Source organism: Mesoplodon mirus (genome assembly GCF_964341445.2).
Source record: "Mesoplodon mirus genome assembly, chromosome: 12".
Taxonomy (NCBI): domain Eukaryota; kingdom Metazoa; phylum Chordata; class Mammalia; order Artiodactyla; family Ziphiidae; genus Mesoplodon; species Mesoplodon mirus.
The window spans coordinates 18,051,337-18,070,201 of NC_138988.1; the positions used below are offsets into that span (position 1 = coordinate 18,051,337).

General features: G+C 39.8%; 1 protein-coding gene across 1 annotated transcript in view; it reads left to right on the forward strand.

Annotated features, from left to right (window-relative positions):
• The window catches only part of SHQ1 (SHQ1, H/ACA ribonucleoprotein assembly factor), an 87,200-nt gene that overhangs the window by 10,376 nt on the left and 57,959 nt on the right, over positions 1–18,865 (forward strand). The window contains exons 5-7 of the mRNA XM_082639798.1: positions 3,042–3,154; positions 8,078–8,205; positions 18,355–18,509. Coding sequence (XP_082495924.1) covers positions 3,042–3,154; positions 8,078–8,205; positions 18,355–18,509 — 396 coding nt within the window. The remainder of the gene's footprint in view (positions 1–3,041; positions 3,155–8,077; positions 8,206–18,354; positions 18,510–18,865) is intronic.

Genomic DNA, 18,865 nt, shown 5'->3' on the forward strand with positions numbered 1-18,865 from the left:
TTTGGCCCGGAGGCCCCGAGAAGGCCTCTTGGAGGAGGTGACATTTGCTGAGTCCTGAATGACGAGAAGGGTGCTGTAAGCACAGAGACTCAAGTGTTCCAGAGAGGGCAAGAAGTCTGGTGTGTGGCTCCTGTGTATTTGAGCCAGAAGGGGAAGGTAGGAGCTGACGTTGAAGTACAGGACAGCAGCTAGATTCTGCAGAGCTTTGAGCCATGGTAAGAGTCTGGGTTTATTCTTGGTGCAGTTAGGGTTTTGAAATGCCTAGGGTTACTTCGGTCCAGTTACCCTCTGAAATGTGAGTCTGAAAGATTATACCCAGTTGTTGACCTTGTATCTGGTCCAGATGAAGTAATGAAGCAGGACATTTTAATCCTCCCTGGCTCCCCGATTTTTTTTTTTTTCTTACTACTTGCAAGTGAGGCAGCTGAAGAGGAGGGAGGGTATGTGCTCTCAACAGGAAGTCAGCCCCTGAACAACAGGGAACAGCAGTGGAGCAGGGAGTCAGAGAGAAAGAAACTGACGTTCTTGAATGATCACACCCTGTACTTAGGCCTTGCTCATATTAGTTCATTTAACCCTTCTAACAGCCTATGGGAGACAGAATGCTGTGCCCCACCCCTGCCCCTGATGTCCACGTACTGACCCCATGTACTAAGTACATGGTGAAAGGGACTGTGCACATGTGATGAGGCTGAGGATCTTGTGATGGGATGATTATCCTGGAATATCCAGGTGGGCCCTGTCTAAGCATAGGGTCTTTACAATAGGGAGGTAAGAGAGTCAAAGTGAAAACAGAGAAGCAAGCACATGATGACGGAAGCCAAGGGAGAAGGAGCCTTGTGATGAGGGGCTCCCCGGCCGGGAGTGAGGACAGCCAGCCTCTAAGGTGGAAAGGGCAGAAAAGCACATGGCCCCGCGGAACGTGCGAAAAGGAACCAACCCTGCCTTCGCCTTCGTTTTAGCCCAGTGAGACTGACCTTGGACTTGTGACCTCTAGACCTCTACATTTGTGTTGTGTTAAGCCACATTTGTGGCAGTTCGTTACAGCAGCAAGAGGAAAGTGGTCCCAGCCTTGTGACGGAGGTGCGTCTGGTTTGTTCACAGTGAAGATGCTGAGGCTCAGAGAGGTTGCACAATTAGACGGGACCTGGCTTTTAAATTCAGAGTTTGTCTGACTCCAAAGTCACAGTTCTACCTCATCAGGCTGTTTTCAGAAATGTGTGTGTGTCGTGGTGGGCAGGAGGCAGGGAACTCCTTGGGGCTCGAAGGAGGAAACAAATCCGGGGACTGGAGGCTGCTGGGGGGAGGGACTTGGGGTCCCCGGGCAGGAAGCGGCTCTGAGTACTCATCCAGCGGAGGGGCGTCCTGCGGACACAGCACCGTCCTCGTCTCCCACAGGGCCTGCATCACCGCCCCTCCTGGCGCTGTGGATGAGGAGCTGATGCCAGGCAGGTGAGGAGGCAGAGAAGCGAGGAGGAGTCCAGGCTGTCCTGCTCGGGGGAGAGGTGCTTCTGATGGGTGAAACTAGAGCTCTGAAAGCGTTTTCCCATGGAAGCATTGCTGCACGCTTGTGAACTTTGTATTGTGAATGCTCTATTTACAGTTTATTTTGAATTGAATAAACTTGCGGGCTGCCCCGAGAATCTCTGTTATTTATCATAGTATGTCTATAGGAAAATACATTCTGAGTCTTCCAAAAGTAAATTGTAAAAGAACTTTTGGAATGCAAATTTTCCTAAGCTTGGGGACAGCCAGTGATCTGATTTTTGCCCAGAATGTTTGTACTTAGAAGTATTCAGATGTTCTGGATGTGACTTCCAAAAAGTTCCCTGGGCCCCTTCGTTGTACTAGAATGTGCTTATATTAAATGTTGTTGATGTTACTTGAGCTCAGTGGATTGTGATAGGGATGAGAGATTTTTTTTTTTAAGTGCGGAAATTATGATTGCGTGGGGAGTTCTGTATCCTAGTCTATCCCTGGCCGATTCTGTGTAGCTGGTTTCATTGTAGTGATTTTGCTGTGCTATAGCTGTTGACTTTAAGCCTGGGTATTAGGCACTAATCTACCATTCAGTTTACAAGTCTGTTCTAATGGTTTGCGTCCACAACTGTCTACCAAGTTATTTCCCTTGACTTCTTTTCAGCTAATAGTCTCCAAGCTGCTTCCGGTTTGCCTACTATCCCTTGCAGTTGGTAGTAGGAAAGGCAGACTGAAGAAAGAAAAAAAGATAGAGCTTTAGGAGTACTTTGCATTGTACAAAGTTTCTTTCCTTCATAATTCTGATCAAAAGAAAAAAGACCATTGTGGTATTGTAGGTGGTTTTACTAATACACCTGTTTTCTGTACGGTTGGGCTTAGGAAACGAGTCATATAGCAGTATGTATTCATCCAGGTGAAGATGATTACAGTAAGGTTGACTATTACTTGGGATTGGATTTGTAAATTTTCAAGTGGAAAGTCATATCTATCAAAATTGCCCTTAACAATTCTCATTAGGGGTGAGAAGGGACAAAGAAATAAGGACAGAGCCCAGAGTTGGCTTGACCTTGGGGGTGTCGACTGGATAGCTCAAGGTGAGTATTTACAGGGACATGGAAGTTACCAAGTTTTGGTTTGCTGACATGGCGCCCCTGGCAGCAGCAGCTGTGTCTTGGGTCTAGAAATTTATTTCAACTTGCCTTTCATAACTTTCAAATCTCTGGGAGTAAATGGGGGAATGAATGCAGAATTAAATGTTCCTGTTTGCTTGCAGAGGATTATTCTGTTTTTCATGTTAAACTTTTATAGCCTTAATCTATGTTAATCAGTTTGTTTGTTTTAAGGATTAAATGAAATAATTGATGTGGAAGCTTCTAACAGGGCCTGGCAGGTAGTAGGTGTCTAACAAACATTTGCTGGATTTGAATCTAAATGTCACAGGTGGTATCACGGCTCACCGATCCATTAGATTCTTCCTGTGTTTGGGCATTTTGTACAAAATGAGATTTTTCATGGCTAAAATAGGAGATAGCAATTATTCTTTCTTTCCTGGGTGTTCTTAGGATGAACTGAGTGATGTTATCGATCTAAAGGATCCAGATTCCACCCCTGCAGCCGAACGAAGGCAGAAACGCCTGGCTGCTGAGCTGGCCAAGTTTGATCCTGATCATTATCTGTGAGTATTGAGGGTTCTTTTTTTTTTTTTGGATTGAATAATTTACTTGACGTTGAGTATGTAAAAATTTTTTGAGTATCTTTTTAGCTGTTAGGTATGTGCTTTTTTGGACTTTAGAATTTAGTGATGGCTCACAACCTTAGTTGACATTTGAATTAACCTACAACTGTTATACCTCTGTGATCTTTGCAAGATACTGTTTTTCATTACCTCATTCCAGCGCCAGAGGTCTTCTAATGTACTTTGAGTTTTTTCCTCGCCAAACTTAAAAATAGAACATTGCATTCATGAGTATAGGTACCATTCCTTTCAGAAGATTCTTTGTTGTGATTAATGGTATATATAATTGAAAACATGTTTCAATTTCTTTTTAAGAATTTGAATCTACATGTCCCACGTTTCTTGGCTGATCAAGGGTTTTCCCAACACTTTCATCCACTGGCACCTGTAATTGAGGATCTGTTTCAAATTAACAAATAACTGTTCATTGGGGTAGGGTATAAACAAAATCTATTTTTAAGTTTTGCTGTATTTCCCACCTGCATTAATTGTGTCTTGAGCCATCATGTGTCTCTGTCAGGCTTATATTTGTCTAAGGAACCAATCTAGTTAATGGGTAGGTAAATAATCACTTGCCTCGGAAAGATTGTGATGTCTCTCATTGGCCTTGATAGCAGCACTTCTTTCAAGGAAGTGGTTGTCCCCGGGCCTCTTTGGGTACTTGGTGGCTTTCCTAGGATGTGAGTCGTGTTTTGATGTAGACCTCAATTATTATTCTTCCCAAGATTTTTTTTTTTCTTCTTTTTGCGGTACGCAGGCCTCTCACTGCTATGGCCTCTCCTGTTGCGGAGCACAGGCTCTGGATGTGCAGGCTCAGCGGCCATGGCTCATGGGCCCAGCCGCTCCGCGGCATGTGGGATCTTCCCGGACCGGGGCACGAACCCGTATCCCCTGCATTGGCAGGTGGACTTCAACCACTGCGCCACCAGGGAAGCCCAGGGCCCACGATTTTTAAACGGTTATATATGCAGCTATCACCATCATATTCCCTTATACTTGTGTAGTGCTCTCAGCTTGTCAAGTGCTCTTGTGTGATTATTTAATTCAGTTTTCACAACAGCTGAGGAAAGGAGGTTAAGGGACTCATCCAAGGTCACACCACTACTAAGTGGCTCGGCCAGGACTTGAAAAGAGTCTTTCCATTTGTCATTTTGTATTTCCTTTTCATGCACACTATTTCAGTTTAACGGCTGTTGCTCTTGTGATTAACATTCTATCTCCTGTGACACAGTGGGAGACTAATTGGAATGGCAGAAATATATCCTGTGATGTGCAAATGGGCTGAGTGATGTGTAGTGATGAATGGGGGAACTCTTCGACATCCTGAGGGAAGCTGAGTAAGAGCAGGCTGGGTTATATTTTGGAGGACATCTGGGAGATTCAACTCCATTTACATTGCCATTTCTAATTACCTTTATCTCTCCAATTGTGATTTTAAAGGTCCACTGAAGAATAATTTGAAGAAACGCATTTAAAATCATGCTGAATATTTAAAGCAGAAAAACTTCATTGTCACCAAATTTCCCGGGCAAGCATGAAAACAGATTGAACTTTTTTACAAGACAGAAATTTCAAGTGAGAGGGAGCTTAATTAGCAGAACTGCCTATCTCTTCTAAAACTCGAAGTATAGCGATATGGCCTGAGAAAATTAAGAAATTGGAATGTATACTTAGCAGTGTGATATTAGAAGCAGCCCTTATTTTTCTCCATCTTCTGGTTCTTTATCCAGAAAACGACATTTTCTTTAATAGTATGCATGAAATGTTCTTCCCATTTCTCCAGGAAGATTTTTTTTTACATGAGTGGTTTAAATTTAGTCACGGGCAAGTTGGAGAGTGGGTGTCAGGAGATAAAGGTTCCTTGTGACTTTTCTGGTAGGAATAAGACTTCGGCTAATTGTCATTTTTGCGTTACTCATTATTTATATTAGCTGACTGACTCACCCAAATATATTATATTAAATGAAGTGCAGGCAAAATTCTTTTAAATTTTCAATTAAATTTTTTTAGCTCAGTGCTTTTTTTGTTGTTCTTAATGGTTAGTACAGTGGAAGAAAAAGTTTATTGTAAATTCTTATCTACCATGCAGACAATACATTGCATGCATTGTGTTAGACATTTATATCAATATATGTAAATGGGTAATACATAATATATATATATGCCAGTGTAATACATACTATAAAATATATTACATTAGCATAATATATGACATTTTCAAGTTGTTTGACTTGTCCTCACAAGTCATGATGTCTCTTCATGTTGTCGGATTTTTTAGGAGCTTAAGGAAAACTAATTTTAATTTCATCCTAAAGCAGAAAGGTAAATTGACTATATACAAAAATGTACACATTTTAAAGGTACCTATAAATGACTTCAGATTATTATTGTTTTTAAAATACTCTGTTGTAAAGTATGGGTACCAGTGTGTGATTTTTTTTTTTTTGCCCCCTATGTTTTGTAGCCCAGCAGAATGCTGGGCATATTAGATGATCCATAAATAATTATTTTTTTTTACTATCCATTTCTTGCCATTTATAATTCCTTTTGAGTATTATTTTTACAGTAAAATATGTTGAAGGCATCTTGAAACATTCCTTCATAGTCCTTTCCCTTTTGCTTATTATAGCTAAGTTTTCATATTTCTCTTGCTGAGAGTGGTGTTTTTTTTTCCTTCCCAGGCAAAGTGTTTTTTAATTGTTGGCATATTTTTTACTTCAACCAGTTCATAAAATCTCATTTATTTCCTTCTTTGGGAGAAAGTAAAAGAATTTAGTCAACATTCAAAATACCTATGAGATAAGAAAAGGGACAAAAATGATCGTATAGCATTTGGGGTGCCTTTTTTTTAGAACAAGAGAAGGCCCTCTTTATTTGTTTGTTTATTTTTTATTGAGGTATAGTTGATTTACAATATTATATTTGTTTCAAGTGTACAACATAGTGATTCAAAATTGTTATAGATTATACTTCATTTAAAGTTATTAAAAAATATTGGTTATATTCCCTGTGCTGTACAGTATATCTTTGTAGCCTGTTTATTTTATACATAGTAGTTTGTATCTCCTAATCCAGGGTGTTAAGTAAAATTGTAATGTGCAGTGCTATACATTTGTTAAAGAAGATGATAGACTGATCAGGATTCTGGATTTACTGAGGAAATCTCAAAATGACTAGTAATTAGAAGGCTGAGAAGAGGATCATCTGCTTCGCCTGATCCTGATAGGAATTGATCTTGAGAATTACTATTTCAAGATAATTGCTGTTCAGTTTTGTCCAATATGTGCCTTATGTCCTCAGTCATAAAAATGGAATGTTTGTGTTGGTGAATAGCTTGGGTTTCAGACTGAGACTTCAGTGGATCCAAATTGTGGCCACACTTCTTACTGGTTCTTTGACCTTAACCATGATATACAATTTTTCTGACCCTCAGTTTCCACTCATGTAAAAGGGGAGTATTAATAGCACCCCTTGCCTAAGGGGGTGGTGTGAGGCTTCAAGGAAATTATTGATGAAGAGCACTTAGTGCAGTGCTTGGCACGTCAAAGAACTCAGTAAGTTATCTGTGATCTTTCTAATTTTAAAAATATTTCAGGGACTTCCCTGGTGGCACAGTGGTTAAGAATCCACCTGCCAATGCAGGGGACATGGGTTCGAGCCCTGGTCCGGGAAGATCCCATATGCCGCGGAGCAGCTAAGCCCGTGCGCCACCACTGCTGAGCCTGCTCTCTAGAGCCCGCGAGCCACAACTACTGAGCCCGTGTGCCACAACTACTGAAGCCCACGTGCCTAGAGCCTGTGCTCCACAACAAGAGAAGCCACTGCAGTGAGAAGCCCACGAACCGCAACAGACTAGCCCCTGCTCGCCACAACTAGAGAAAGCCTGTGCGCAGCAACGAAGACGTAACTCAGCCAAAAATAAATAAAATAAATAAATTTAAAAAATTTTCAGTATCTCAGTTGAAAGAAAAAGTATTTAAGGTCACAAAACTGTGAGCTAGGAACTCCCAATTTACCAAAACAGCCAGTGTCTTGAGGTTCTAATTACCTGAAATATAAATGAATTTTCCACCATGAGTTATACCTTTTGTCATTCTTTTCCCAAGAATATCAGTTTCCAACTTTGAGTGCAAGACCGTATAGTTTCTGAATAAGTGTTCTCCAAGAGTATATTTTGAATGTAGCAGTTATTTTCCTAGTTAAAACTGAGAAAGTAAAGTGCGGGAAAATTAATTTTCTGTTCTCTACAAAGGTTGCTTTTGTCTTTTGCAATAGTTTTAAATTAAGGAACTATTAAGATTAGCATAGCTAAATAAAATAGATTGCATCATGGAAGGAAACATGAGTGCACATGCTAAAAAATAACGTAGGTGTGTGTGTGTGTGTGTGTGTGTGTGTGTGACACATCTGTGGATATGTAGTATCCTAAAATCTCATGTGTTTATTTATTTTTTGTTGATGGAGTTAAAAGATGCTTTCCTTTAACTATAACCTTACAAAAATCTGTGATATTTGCAAACCTCGCACAAGCCCTAGGCTTCAGTCCATTGTGTGTTCAGATTCACTTCATCCCACATGGCTGTGGTACAGGGTATGGGACTTCAGAAGGGGACTGGTCTTCTTTTGTACTTTCTGTCCAAAGAGATCACAGATGTCAAATATCCCTTTAGTCCAGTGCTTACTTTTTATTTATGACCATTAGTAACCACAACGAAAGTAAGAGCAGTGCTCAGTCTTTCCTTGAAATGTACTTTTAGTCTGTATTTCTACTGCAGATGTGATGAGTTAAGGTAAAATTTTAAAAAGTAAAAACCAGCCTAACTCTGTGTAACAAGCCCCTTCATATATTTTTTTTTTCTCCAGAGCTGACTTTTTTGAAGATGAGGAAGTTAAACAGGTTTTGGAGTATAATCCTTGGTGGATTGATCTGTATTCAAAAATGATGGCTTCTTTGGGAAAGAGTCAGGAACAAGAAAATCTTGCTGCGTTAGGTAAGAAACTCAAAATTAGGTCATTTGTTTACTGCCTTTCCTAAGCACACAATTATAATTGCCTCATAGAGTGAAGATATTATTTTGATTTGCTAATTTTGGAAGTGGGTCTTCATCCCAGACTGGGAAATTCCACTCAATAATTACATTTATTTGTCTTGGAAAATTCTTTTGGAATATGTTTTACTTTTGAATCATTGGGGTCTTTTAAATTTTTTTTAATTTTTTAATATTTTTATCAAATTTAGGGACACTAACACACAGGATATTTGTAGTTGTTGAATAATCTACTTGAGAGATCTGGCTATACCTCTGTGGCAAGGGTATTTGAGTATTAGAAATGGTGAGAAGAGATCCAGTTTTCAATCCCTTTGTCTGTGAATGAATTTGATAAGTTCTTCCTAGTTTTTTCACATGTGGTTTCATGTGGAAGCAGAACTAATTATCTTCCTTTCTGTACCTTACAGAGAGCAGGTGAGCCAGTTTTTACTAGCGAAGGCTGAGCTGGGGGGTTTTATGAGCCACAAGAGACTGCTGTGCCATATTTAGTATTAAGCCAAATGTTATACACAGAGTCATTTCTTAGATGGGCATTTTATTAACACCTTCTCTAAGTGGGAGGTTGGTGTATTAAGTCTGTAAATTAGAATTAAAACAATTTCTAGTAGGTCAGTGTTTTCTGTTATACTGATTTAGCTTTTAATTATATATTAAAAATACTACACCTAGACTTGTGGTGTGGTGGTATATACAAATGCTGAATCTGTATATACAAATCAGTATTTGTATATACAAATCACTTTGTAGTATATACAAATGCTGAATTTTAACGCTGTATACTTGAAAATTATATAATAAAAAGTATATGTATTAAAATTTTTAAAGTCTATTCTATGCAGTATTTGAGAATGAACAATTTTACTACCCCCCCCCCAAATTTAGTGTTTAAATGAAAGGAATACACACACACACAAACACACACACACACACGCAAATACGTTAAATGGAATATAGAATTTCCCCACTCCAAATTCCTCTTCTTGAAAGTAATCACTATAAACAATTTGGGGTATTTTTAATGCATATCCTGACATCTAAATATTTGCTCTAAGAAATGTATACACGTAGATTCATATACACTCTCTTCTCACTGCTTTCTCCAGTTTGTAGTGTATGTTGTACATCTTTCATCAGCACTTACAGTCCTGCCTTAGGCTTTTAATGCCTGCCTAGTGTTCTGTTGTATATTTGTGTCATGATTAATGGCCATGTGGTCTGTTTACCACTGGTGGGCATTCAGGTTGTTTACAGGGTTCTGCAGTCGTCTTCTTTGACCACTCATTCTGAAGTGGCTGTTGCAGCACAATATTTTGATCCTCTGCATAGCAATGTAATAGCCTGCTATTTGCTCTATTTCTAGAGCCTAGAAAGAACCTGTTATGTAATAGACACTCAATAAATATTTGTAGAATAAATATTGCAGTAAATATTTTTGTTGTTAGGTTTCATTAGAGTTTAGGTGATCTCTACCAGGTTGAAAAATTGCCACTGTAATTTTTTGGAATGGACTCTATATTGCACAACACAAACTCATTTATAAATAATGATTCTTGATTACATTGTTTTCGACAAATCCTTGGTTTTGTATTTGATTTGAGTTTAAGAATCTTTCAGAGACCTCCCACATCATGTAGGCGAATTTTCAGGTACGAGATTGCTACCACAATTTAGATAGCTAACTGTATATGCCATGTGGATCTGCTCAGAAAGTTTGCTCAAACTTAAATCATCAGTGCTCTCTAGTGAATCATTTTCCCCAGTTTGGGTTCAGTATTTTACTGAAGTGGTCTGGGGAGGAATTGGTGGTTGTGTAGCTAAGTTTTCTGTCCACAAGGGTGCGCTAGTTGCCCTAAAAATCAAGAGACGGCATTACCTTTGATTTGAATTTTAACTTGCTCTGCTTTGATCAGTTGCAGCTTGTTCTAGGTCCTGTTTTCTGTGTCAGCCGTGCTTTGAGTTAGTTCTCTATGTGTAATTTTAACAGAAGGTTAAGCCAGTCGGTGCCTTTAACCATTGGCCTTCCTGACCCTTTATCTTTATCTGACCTGTGGCATATATCCAGACTGGTGCTTCAGGCACACTCATATTCTGCTAGCTATTACGGTGATTCATTCTAAGAATCACCTTTAAAAACAGCAAGGGCATGTGATAAAGGTAGAACAACTTGAATTCTGTGTTGTACAGAAAGTACCTCTTGTAAATGTGCCAAGTATCAGGTTATGCATAGAAGGTAAATATGGGTTTCTGGGTTTAATGCCTTGCTCCTCCACAGGCTGGCTGTGTGACTCTGCAACTTCTCCGGGTTGCTGTGGAAATCCTGTACCTACCTCACAGAGTTGTCATGAGAATTGAACTAGACAATGTACTTAAAATCCTTAGCATACTGTAAGTGTTGGAAATTGTCATCATAGAGTAAATCAGTGGCAGGAGAGCCAGGAATTAACTGGCTTCCTTTTGAAATCATAATTTTTATACATTTACACAGCTTTAAGGGGAACTTCTTTAACATGATTCCTCTTTCAGTTTCTTTTTCTTGTTCAAATATTTGAGACACCCAGAATTGGAGGCATGAATTGAAGTGTGTCGAACCAGGCTCAAACAGGAGAGAAAAGAAATAAACCAAAAAATAAACCTTAAAGTTCTCAGCTCACTCAAGCAGTGTGATGCTGCTGTAGTTTTCCCCTCCCTCCTCTTCCTCTTTTTTCTTCTTTGCCTCCCAGGCCTTCCTCTCTGTCACTGCAGTGGCACGTTGCCAGGTATATATAATGGTGCAGGTGAGGGGTGCACCTTTGATTCCTCCTCATAAACTGTTAAGCTGGATTGTCTTGATTTCCAGATAAGCCTTAGGTAGTGAACTTTGCCCCGCATCTTTGCCTTGCCAAAGACAAGGTTATGACACTTGTCATTTTCATCGTCGCCTTGAGTTACAACACGGAGACTTTCATTGCCATCTTCAATTTTGTAATGATCCGGATCTTCCTCCCCAAAGGCTTGTAAATGGAAGTGTTAAATGCTGTACTCGCACTGAGCTCTGGTTTCACGAGGATGGACTTCCCGCATTTCCCATGTTGTCTCTCAGTGGTTAATCTCAGCCCAGGAATCTTGGCACACGATTGCTTGTTATGACACCACATAACATTTATAGTCAATGAACTTCCTACCAGGGACATCCTGTTTGGCACCAGTGTTTGCAGAGCTGTCAGCATCAGCCCTGAGAGCTGCAGCACTGTGGAGCTGCCCATGTGGGCCAAGGGTTTGAATGGAGCACATTTTCTTCTGATTCCCTTGATCTGTTTCCAGAAAGTGGACAATGCGATGCATTTGCATTCCTCTGAGAGGAGCCAGATCATGGATGATTTAATTGTTGACCCATGGAAGACAGGGATGTTTGGGAGGGGAATTGGGCAGAAGAGAAGATTTAAAAGTAACAAAACGAAGTGATGTTCTAAGTGAAGTGACAAGGTCACTTTCCACTTTGATGGGAGCCCCTGGGTAGTCCTCAAATGTTTTGATGGGGTTTTTTATGTTGGGAGTTGGTCCTGGGCCCTTTGCTTCAGTGTTAGGGCACCAGTTTCTTCCCCAAATGAACTGAGCTTTAAGCTGGCTTTTGTTTGACTGTAGATTATGTATAGAAGTATAATTAACCGAATGTTGTGAACTATTAATATATAGCAAAGTTGCTTTGTCAGGTAGCTAAGTCATACGAATGCTTGACAAATGTTACTTGTGGTGGCCATCATCCAAGTATTGCTGGCACCGTGTCTGTAGTTATTTCTAGTGTTGCTGCTTGGTTAGACCTGATTGTGTGCAAACCTCTCCAAGATCCCCTTTGGGTGATATTATTTACAGCTCTAATAAAAAAGGCCTGGGGGAGCTCAGACTTTTGGTTTCTCTCGTGATTTCCCAGGCTGTTGTTATTGTTATTTATGATCTCTGGTTTCTTTGAATTTCAGAATTTAAATACTTCTGTGTATTATTAATGAAGTACTTAGGCCAAAATGGTACTCAAAACCACTCAGAAAAAGGTGGTGGTGTTTCATTTTTTTTTAATTTTTAAATTTTATTTTATTTTATTTATATATATATATATATATATATATATATTTTTTTTTTTTTTTTTTTTTTTTTTTTTTTGTGGTTCGCGGGCCTCACTGTTGTGGCCTCTCCCATTGCGGAACACAGGCTCCAGACGTGCAGGCTCAGCGGCCATGGCTCATGGGCCCAGCTGCTCTGCGGCATGTGGGATATTCCCAGACCAGGGCACGAACCCGTGTTCCCTGCATCGGCAGGCGGACTCTCAACCACTGTGCCACCGGGGAAGCCCTATATATATATTTTTTAATTTTATTTATTTTTTGGGGGCTGCGTTGAGTCTTCGTTGCTGCACGCGGGCTTTCTCTAGTTGCGGTGAGCGGGGGCTACTCTTTGTTGTGGTGTACAGGCTTCTCATTACAGTGGATTCTCTTGTCGTGGAGTACAGGCTCTAGGCGTGTGAGCTTAGTTGCTCCGTGGCATGTGGGACCTTCCTGGACCAGGGATCGAACCCGTGTCCCTTACATTGGCAGGCGGATTCTTAACCACTGAACCACCAGGGAAGTCCCAGTGGTGGTGTTTTAAAGGAAAGTTAGGGGCGCCCAGCATTCAAGAATTCAGAAGAGTACATTCAAGTCGGCCTTCCTTGTGTGTACAGTTGTGGGAAGTGACCCGTGATATGTGGAAGCACTTACTTGTGGGTCATGTAACATCAGAACCCACAGTTCCCAGGTCATCCTTTACAGATCATTGAACACATACAGGTGTGATGACCAAAGAGTAAGGAGTAAACATGTGGATGAGTTGATGTGTCGTTCAGCGGTTCTGGGCACGTTTACCTTGTGATTCAGACTTCCATGGAAGCAGAAGTCTTTATTAACCAACTAGGATCTAAAGGCTTTTCCTCTAGTGAGATACTGTGGTCACGGACACCTGGCACTTTCCTATTAGCTAAACTAATGAACGTCTCCAAAACTGTACCTAAGGGAAGGAATACTGTCTCAGCCTTTCTAGGGGTCTTCAAATACTTTGTGAGATAATACGTTCTTCATGTAGTGAAGAAATGTTCCTTCTTACAGTTTCCTTACATCAGACCACTTTAAGTGAACCGAAAGCTTCTCTTTAAATTGAGAAATCTTCATACGAGCCCCGTAATGGGACACTCAACACCCAGTTGATCTGTCACGTGAATTTCTTTTCTGAATGTCAGTCTTTAAAGAATGCTTCACTTGACACTTGCCTGCATTAAGTTTAAAAATATACCCATTTCTTTATATTGCTGGCCAGCAAATTAAATAAATACATTCACATAGTTATTTGTTGTTTATGTAAGCAATGCTTGTACAAATACATTTAAAACATTTTTTTAAACATAGGGTTTTTAACATGGTTGAAAAAAATACATATTTTATGTCAAAACCTTGTTGTTATTGGTTTTTTTGGCACTAAATGTATTTTAGTGAGTAAAGGAATATTGCTTCTTGTAATATCAAGTAAGTGTATTTAAGATTTTTTTCCCCCAGAGAATAGGCTGCTAAAAAGTGCTGGAAGGAAGCCTTACAGCTAAAAGAAGCCATGTTAAACTTAAGGCTCCTAAGAGAGTACAGAAGTGAGTTTGGAAAACGATAGGTGAAAAGGGACCATTATGTGGGAGTAATCAGTCATATTCTTTTCCTTCTGGCTTTTGCCCAGTTGAGATGAACAGAAGGGCAATCTTTTGTTGAGCAGAGACAGAAAGGGACTGGGACTTGACTAGGTATCAAGAGAGTGCTTTGGGAATATTTAAAAAGGCAGTTTAGTAATTTTTGGTCTCTGAGAAGGTGTCAGAGACACGTGTCTTTTATTAACCCTTCTAAAAAGAGGCTTCCTGAGTTAGAGCTGGGCTCATGCCCACTTGGCTAGCAGCCGAGTTTCCTTTCCTTCCTTGCCCCTGGGTGTGGTCATGAGACTAAGTCTTTGATGATGGGCAGTGAGTGGCAGTGCTGTGTGCGCTTTCTGGATCAAGTCTTTAGAAAGGAGGTGTTTGTCCTCCTCTTCTGCTTTCCCATTGGTTGGAAAATTTTAAAACCTGGAACAGCATTTTGGACCATAAATGGAAGTCATATGGTGGAGACTCTGATGCCCACCCATCCTGGATCGTTCACTCTGATTAACAGCATGAGAGAAAAATTTCTGTCTTGCTGAAACCACCGTATTTTGGGTCTGTCTGATACAGCAGTTTAGCCTGTCCTGACCTGCATATAATGGACAATTCTAAAACCTGGAGAAAAAGGCTTCCAAGTTATTTTGGCATTACTTTGATATGCACTGGCACTAGAAGCTGAATGCTCCTCTTGACTGGGTTGGACAGCTTTTAAAGTGAATTTGAAAGTGGTTGTCTGATAGGACATGGAAGGAAAATTAAGGATTACTTTGCAAGGGAAGAGATCGATAACGCTCTGATTTAGAGGTAACAATATATCTAGATGCTTAAGTTTCTTTAAAAATTGTCCTAAGAAACTAGTAGGCTGTGTTTTATTCATACTAAGTAGGAACTCAGCACATCTATGTGATTAGCTGTTACTCTCTCTGTAAATCTTGCTCTAAGACAAGACGTATTTTACTTTCTATGTATAGTAATGAGGAACTGATAATGCTCATGTTTTGTTAACTTGAGAGGATACATATTTTATGATCGCTTACCTAAATTGTAGGCATTAAAGGCAACTTGGAAGGAACTACAGTCTTAGACTTGCTTGCCTTCCCAATATAGACATAAAGGTGTTTTTTTTTTTAATCATTAGCATTTATTAAATATCTTAGTTCTTTGGTCTGGGTAGCCAACATTTGGTAAGGTGACGGATACATAAAAAGAAATAGCTTCTCACTCTTCTGTCAGTAATTTATTGGGAATGAGGAAAAATATTATATTTGCAGGTGACAAAACCCGAAAGTGCTTGGAAGTAGTTTTTAGCAAGAAAAGCAGCAGATTTATTTGATAAAATCTGTGGTTCAATACAGTGGAAAAGGTGGATTACTGAACAGACTGTGCTGGCACAATTAACTCTTCATCTGGAATTAACGAAAATCTTAAAACTTGAAAAAATAACTTTCAGATGGAATAAAGACTTAAATTTTTTTATTTTATTGATTTATTTTTAATAGATCTTTATTGGAGTATAATTGCTTCACAATACTGTGTTAGTTTCTGTTGTACACCAAAGTGAATCAGCCCTGTGCATACACATGTCCCTGTATCCCCTCCCTCTTGAGCCTCCCTCCCACCCTCCCTATCCCACCCCTCTAGGTGGTCACAAAGCACCGAGCTGATCTCCCTGTTCTATGTGGCTGCTTCCCACTAGCTAACTATTTTACATTCGGTAGTGTATATATGTCGATGCTACTTTCACTTCACCCATCTTCCCCCTCCCACCCTTTGTCCTCAAGTCCATTGTGATGTCTACGTTTTTATTCCTGCCCTGCAACTAGGTTCATCAGTACCTTTTTTTGTTTTTTTAGATTCCATATATATGTGTTAGCATACGGTATTTGTTTTTCTCTTTCTGACTTACTTCACTCTGTATGACAGACTCTAGGTCCATCCACCTCACTACAAATAACTCAATTTCATTTTAAAGACTTAAATTTAAAAGAGAAAACAAGTAGATCTTAAGGAAAAGCTGAGAGACTCCATGTACAATTCAGGGATTGGGGAAACCTTATCAAAGGCTATAAATTCATAGTCTGGTGAAAAAAAAAGATAGATATACTGGACTACACACAAACATAAATAATTCATTGGCAGAAGATCCCCTAAACAAAGTCAGTAGAGATGCCGTAGACTTGGAGAGATGACTGGGGTTCATGTCCATAATAGCCGAGTTCTTAAATATTTGACAAGCCATCCAGAAAAAACTGGGCAAGATATATTCTCATGGGTAATTTACAAGAGAACAAATCCAAATTGCCAACAAACCTATGAAATAATGTTCAAAGTTTAGCAGTTAGAGAAATACTAACTGAAGTAACAATGATATGTCACTGTATTAGTTTCCTCTTGCTGCATGACACGTTACTGCAAAACAGAAACGCAGTTCTAATTTGACTCAGTTTCCACGTGTCAGGAGTCAGGCATGGCTTAGCTGGGTCCTCTGCTCAGGGTCTTGGAAGGATATAAACAACTGGGGCCATCTTTTCTTTTTCTTTTTTTAAAAAATAGGTGTTAGCAACCATGATCCTTTCTGGAGTTCAGGGTCCTATTCCAGGCTCACATGATGGTGGGCAGAATTTGATTCCTGCAGCTGTAGAACTGAGGCCCTCCATGTTCTTGCTGGCTTTCAGCCGGGGTCACTCTCAGATCTTAGAGGAACCCACAGCTCCCTGCCATGTGGCCCCCTCACAACATGGCATCATAGTTCTTTAAAATCAGCAGGCAAGTCTCTGGCTCCAGTCTGCTGATAATGGAACATAATCATAATAATTATAACACCATTGGCATATTTTTTTAAATAGAAGCAAGTTGCAGGTCCTGCCCACACTCAAATGATATGACTCATTGGGGGTCATTTTAGAATTTTTCTTACCACAGTCACTTCGCATCCATTAAATTGGAAATGATTTTGATTTTTAAAATTTCTTTTGATTTTTATTTATTTGGCTGCATCAGGTCTTAGTTGCGGCATGCAGGATCTTTCGTTGCGGCGTGTGGTCTCTTCGTTGCAGCACATGGGCTTCTCTCTATCTGTGGCGCGCGGGCTCCAGAGCACGTGGGCTCGGTGGTTTGCAGCACGCAGGCTCTCTGGTTGAGGCGCGCGAGCTCAGTAGTTGTGGCCCACGAGCTTAGTTGCCCCGCGGCATGTGGGATCTTAGTTCCCCGACCAGGGATCAAACCCACGTCCCCTGCATTGGAAGGCGGATTCTTAACCACCAGACCACCAGGAAGTCCCCTGGAAATGATTTTTAAAAAAGCATTTATTGCTGGGAGCAGGCAAGAGATATGTGTAGGAAAGGGAACTTCTATCCATGACCATTAGAAAGGAGAGTTGTAGCCCTTAAATAAAGTATCTCTTAAAAACAGATAAACTTTTTGACCCAGTAAATCTACTCTTGGGAATATGTTTTATGGAAATAAAGCCTCCAGTATCCAGTGACATATAATATAACATTTATTGCAGCATTATTAGCAGTGGCATAAAGCTGGAAGCAGAGTGAGTGCCCATCAGTAGGGGGAGTGGTTGGATAGAGCATGCTACACCATGGACTATTCTACTCTTTTACAAAATTAGCTAAGTACCAAGTGACTTGGGGGGATTTCCTAGAGGTATTGTTGAGTGAGATAGGCTAGATGGAAAAAAAAAATCGAATTCTCTGGGTGGGGGGGACAGTATCAACTCGCTTGTATACACATTTTTGTGTCTGATGGTAAAGAAAAATATGAAGTGATATATATTACATTTTTTTAACATGGGAGAGGTGGTTGATAAGGATGGAAACAGGGTGCCAAGCAAAAGGAGAAAAGGAAACTTCCTCTTCCCAGAAGTCTGATATGTGTGGTATGGTCACATTTGCATGTTTATGTAAAACTTTGTTTCTCTGTGTAAATAATAATTTAAAAATACTATGCCCTTAAAATTGACTAATACATGGGAATATTTCTGTTTCTTTGTATAGAACTTTCACAGTAGATAATGAATATTTACAGAGTGTTTGATTTAGCTTTTATATGTTTTCTGTTGTCAAAATGTAAATTATCTGAAAGTCAATAACTCTGTCATTTAGCTGCCTTGAATACAGAACAGTGTAGTGGGAAAAGATCAGGGGCTGGGGGGGTGGTCTGGAAATAAGGAATAGATATTGTTTAGACATTTTTTTCTTTTTTTTTTAGCCCTACTAGGATTTAATCAAATACATAGCTCTTAATAAAGCTGTGACGTCTAGTTAAAAAGTTGTTTCTATGTCCAGAGTTAAATAACTTTTTATTTCAGCTTCTGTAATCCAAGTTATAATTTTGATAAATCTTCTGCAATGGGGGTTTTACAGCACGTAATGGAACTAATTTTTAAATGCATTTTATTCTAGTGTCTTTTTCTGAAGAAGAGAAATATCAGCTGCGAAAATTTGTCAATAAATCTTACCTGCTGGACAAGAGAGCCTGTCGTCAAGTGTACTACAGTTTGATTGATATCCTTCTGGCATATTGCTATGAAACTCGTGTCACCGAAGGAGAGAAGAATGTAAGTGCACATGTGTCTGTGCCGGTTGGCATAGACTGTTGTATGGAGTAAACTGTATTAATGTCATGAGTGAGACCAGTCGTGATTAGTTACTTAGTGACGCTCTAGGCGGAGGTGCACAGGTGTGTTGGTGATGGGTACCAATAATGTTTTTATTTGGTCTTTTTTTCTTCTCTCTTGGCTTTAGTCTCTGCCAAATAGCAGAGTATGGAAGTAAAGCTGAGGGTAGAGAAAAAGGATATCCTGAGCTCTCATCTCTTTTAGGAGATGAACTGACCAAATGAGAGGGCTGTTGCTACACGACACTTGACATTGGCAAGGGGTAAACTTTACTATACCCATTTCTAGTCTTTCTC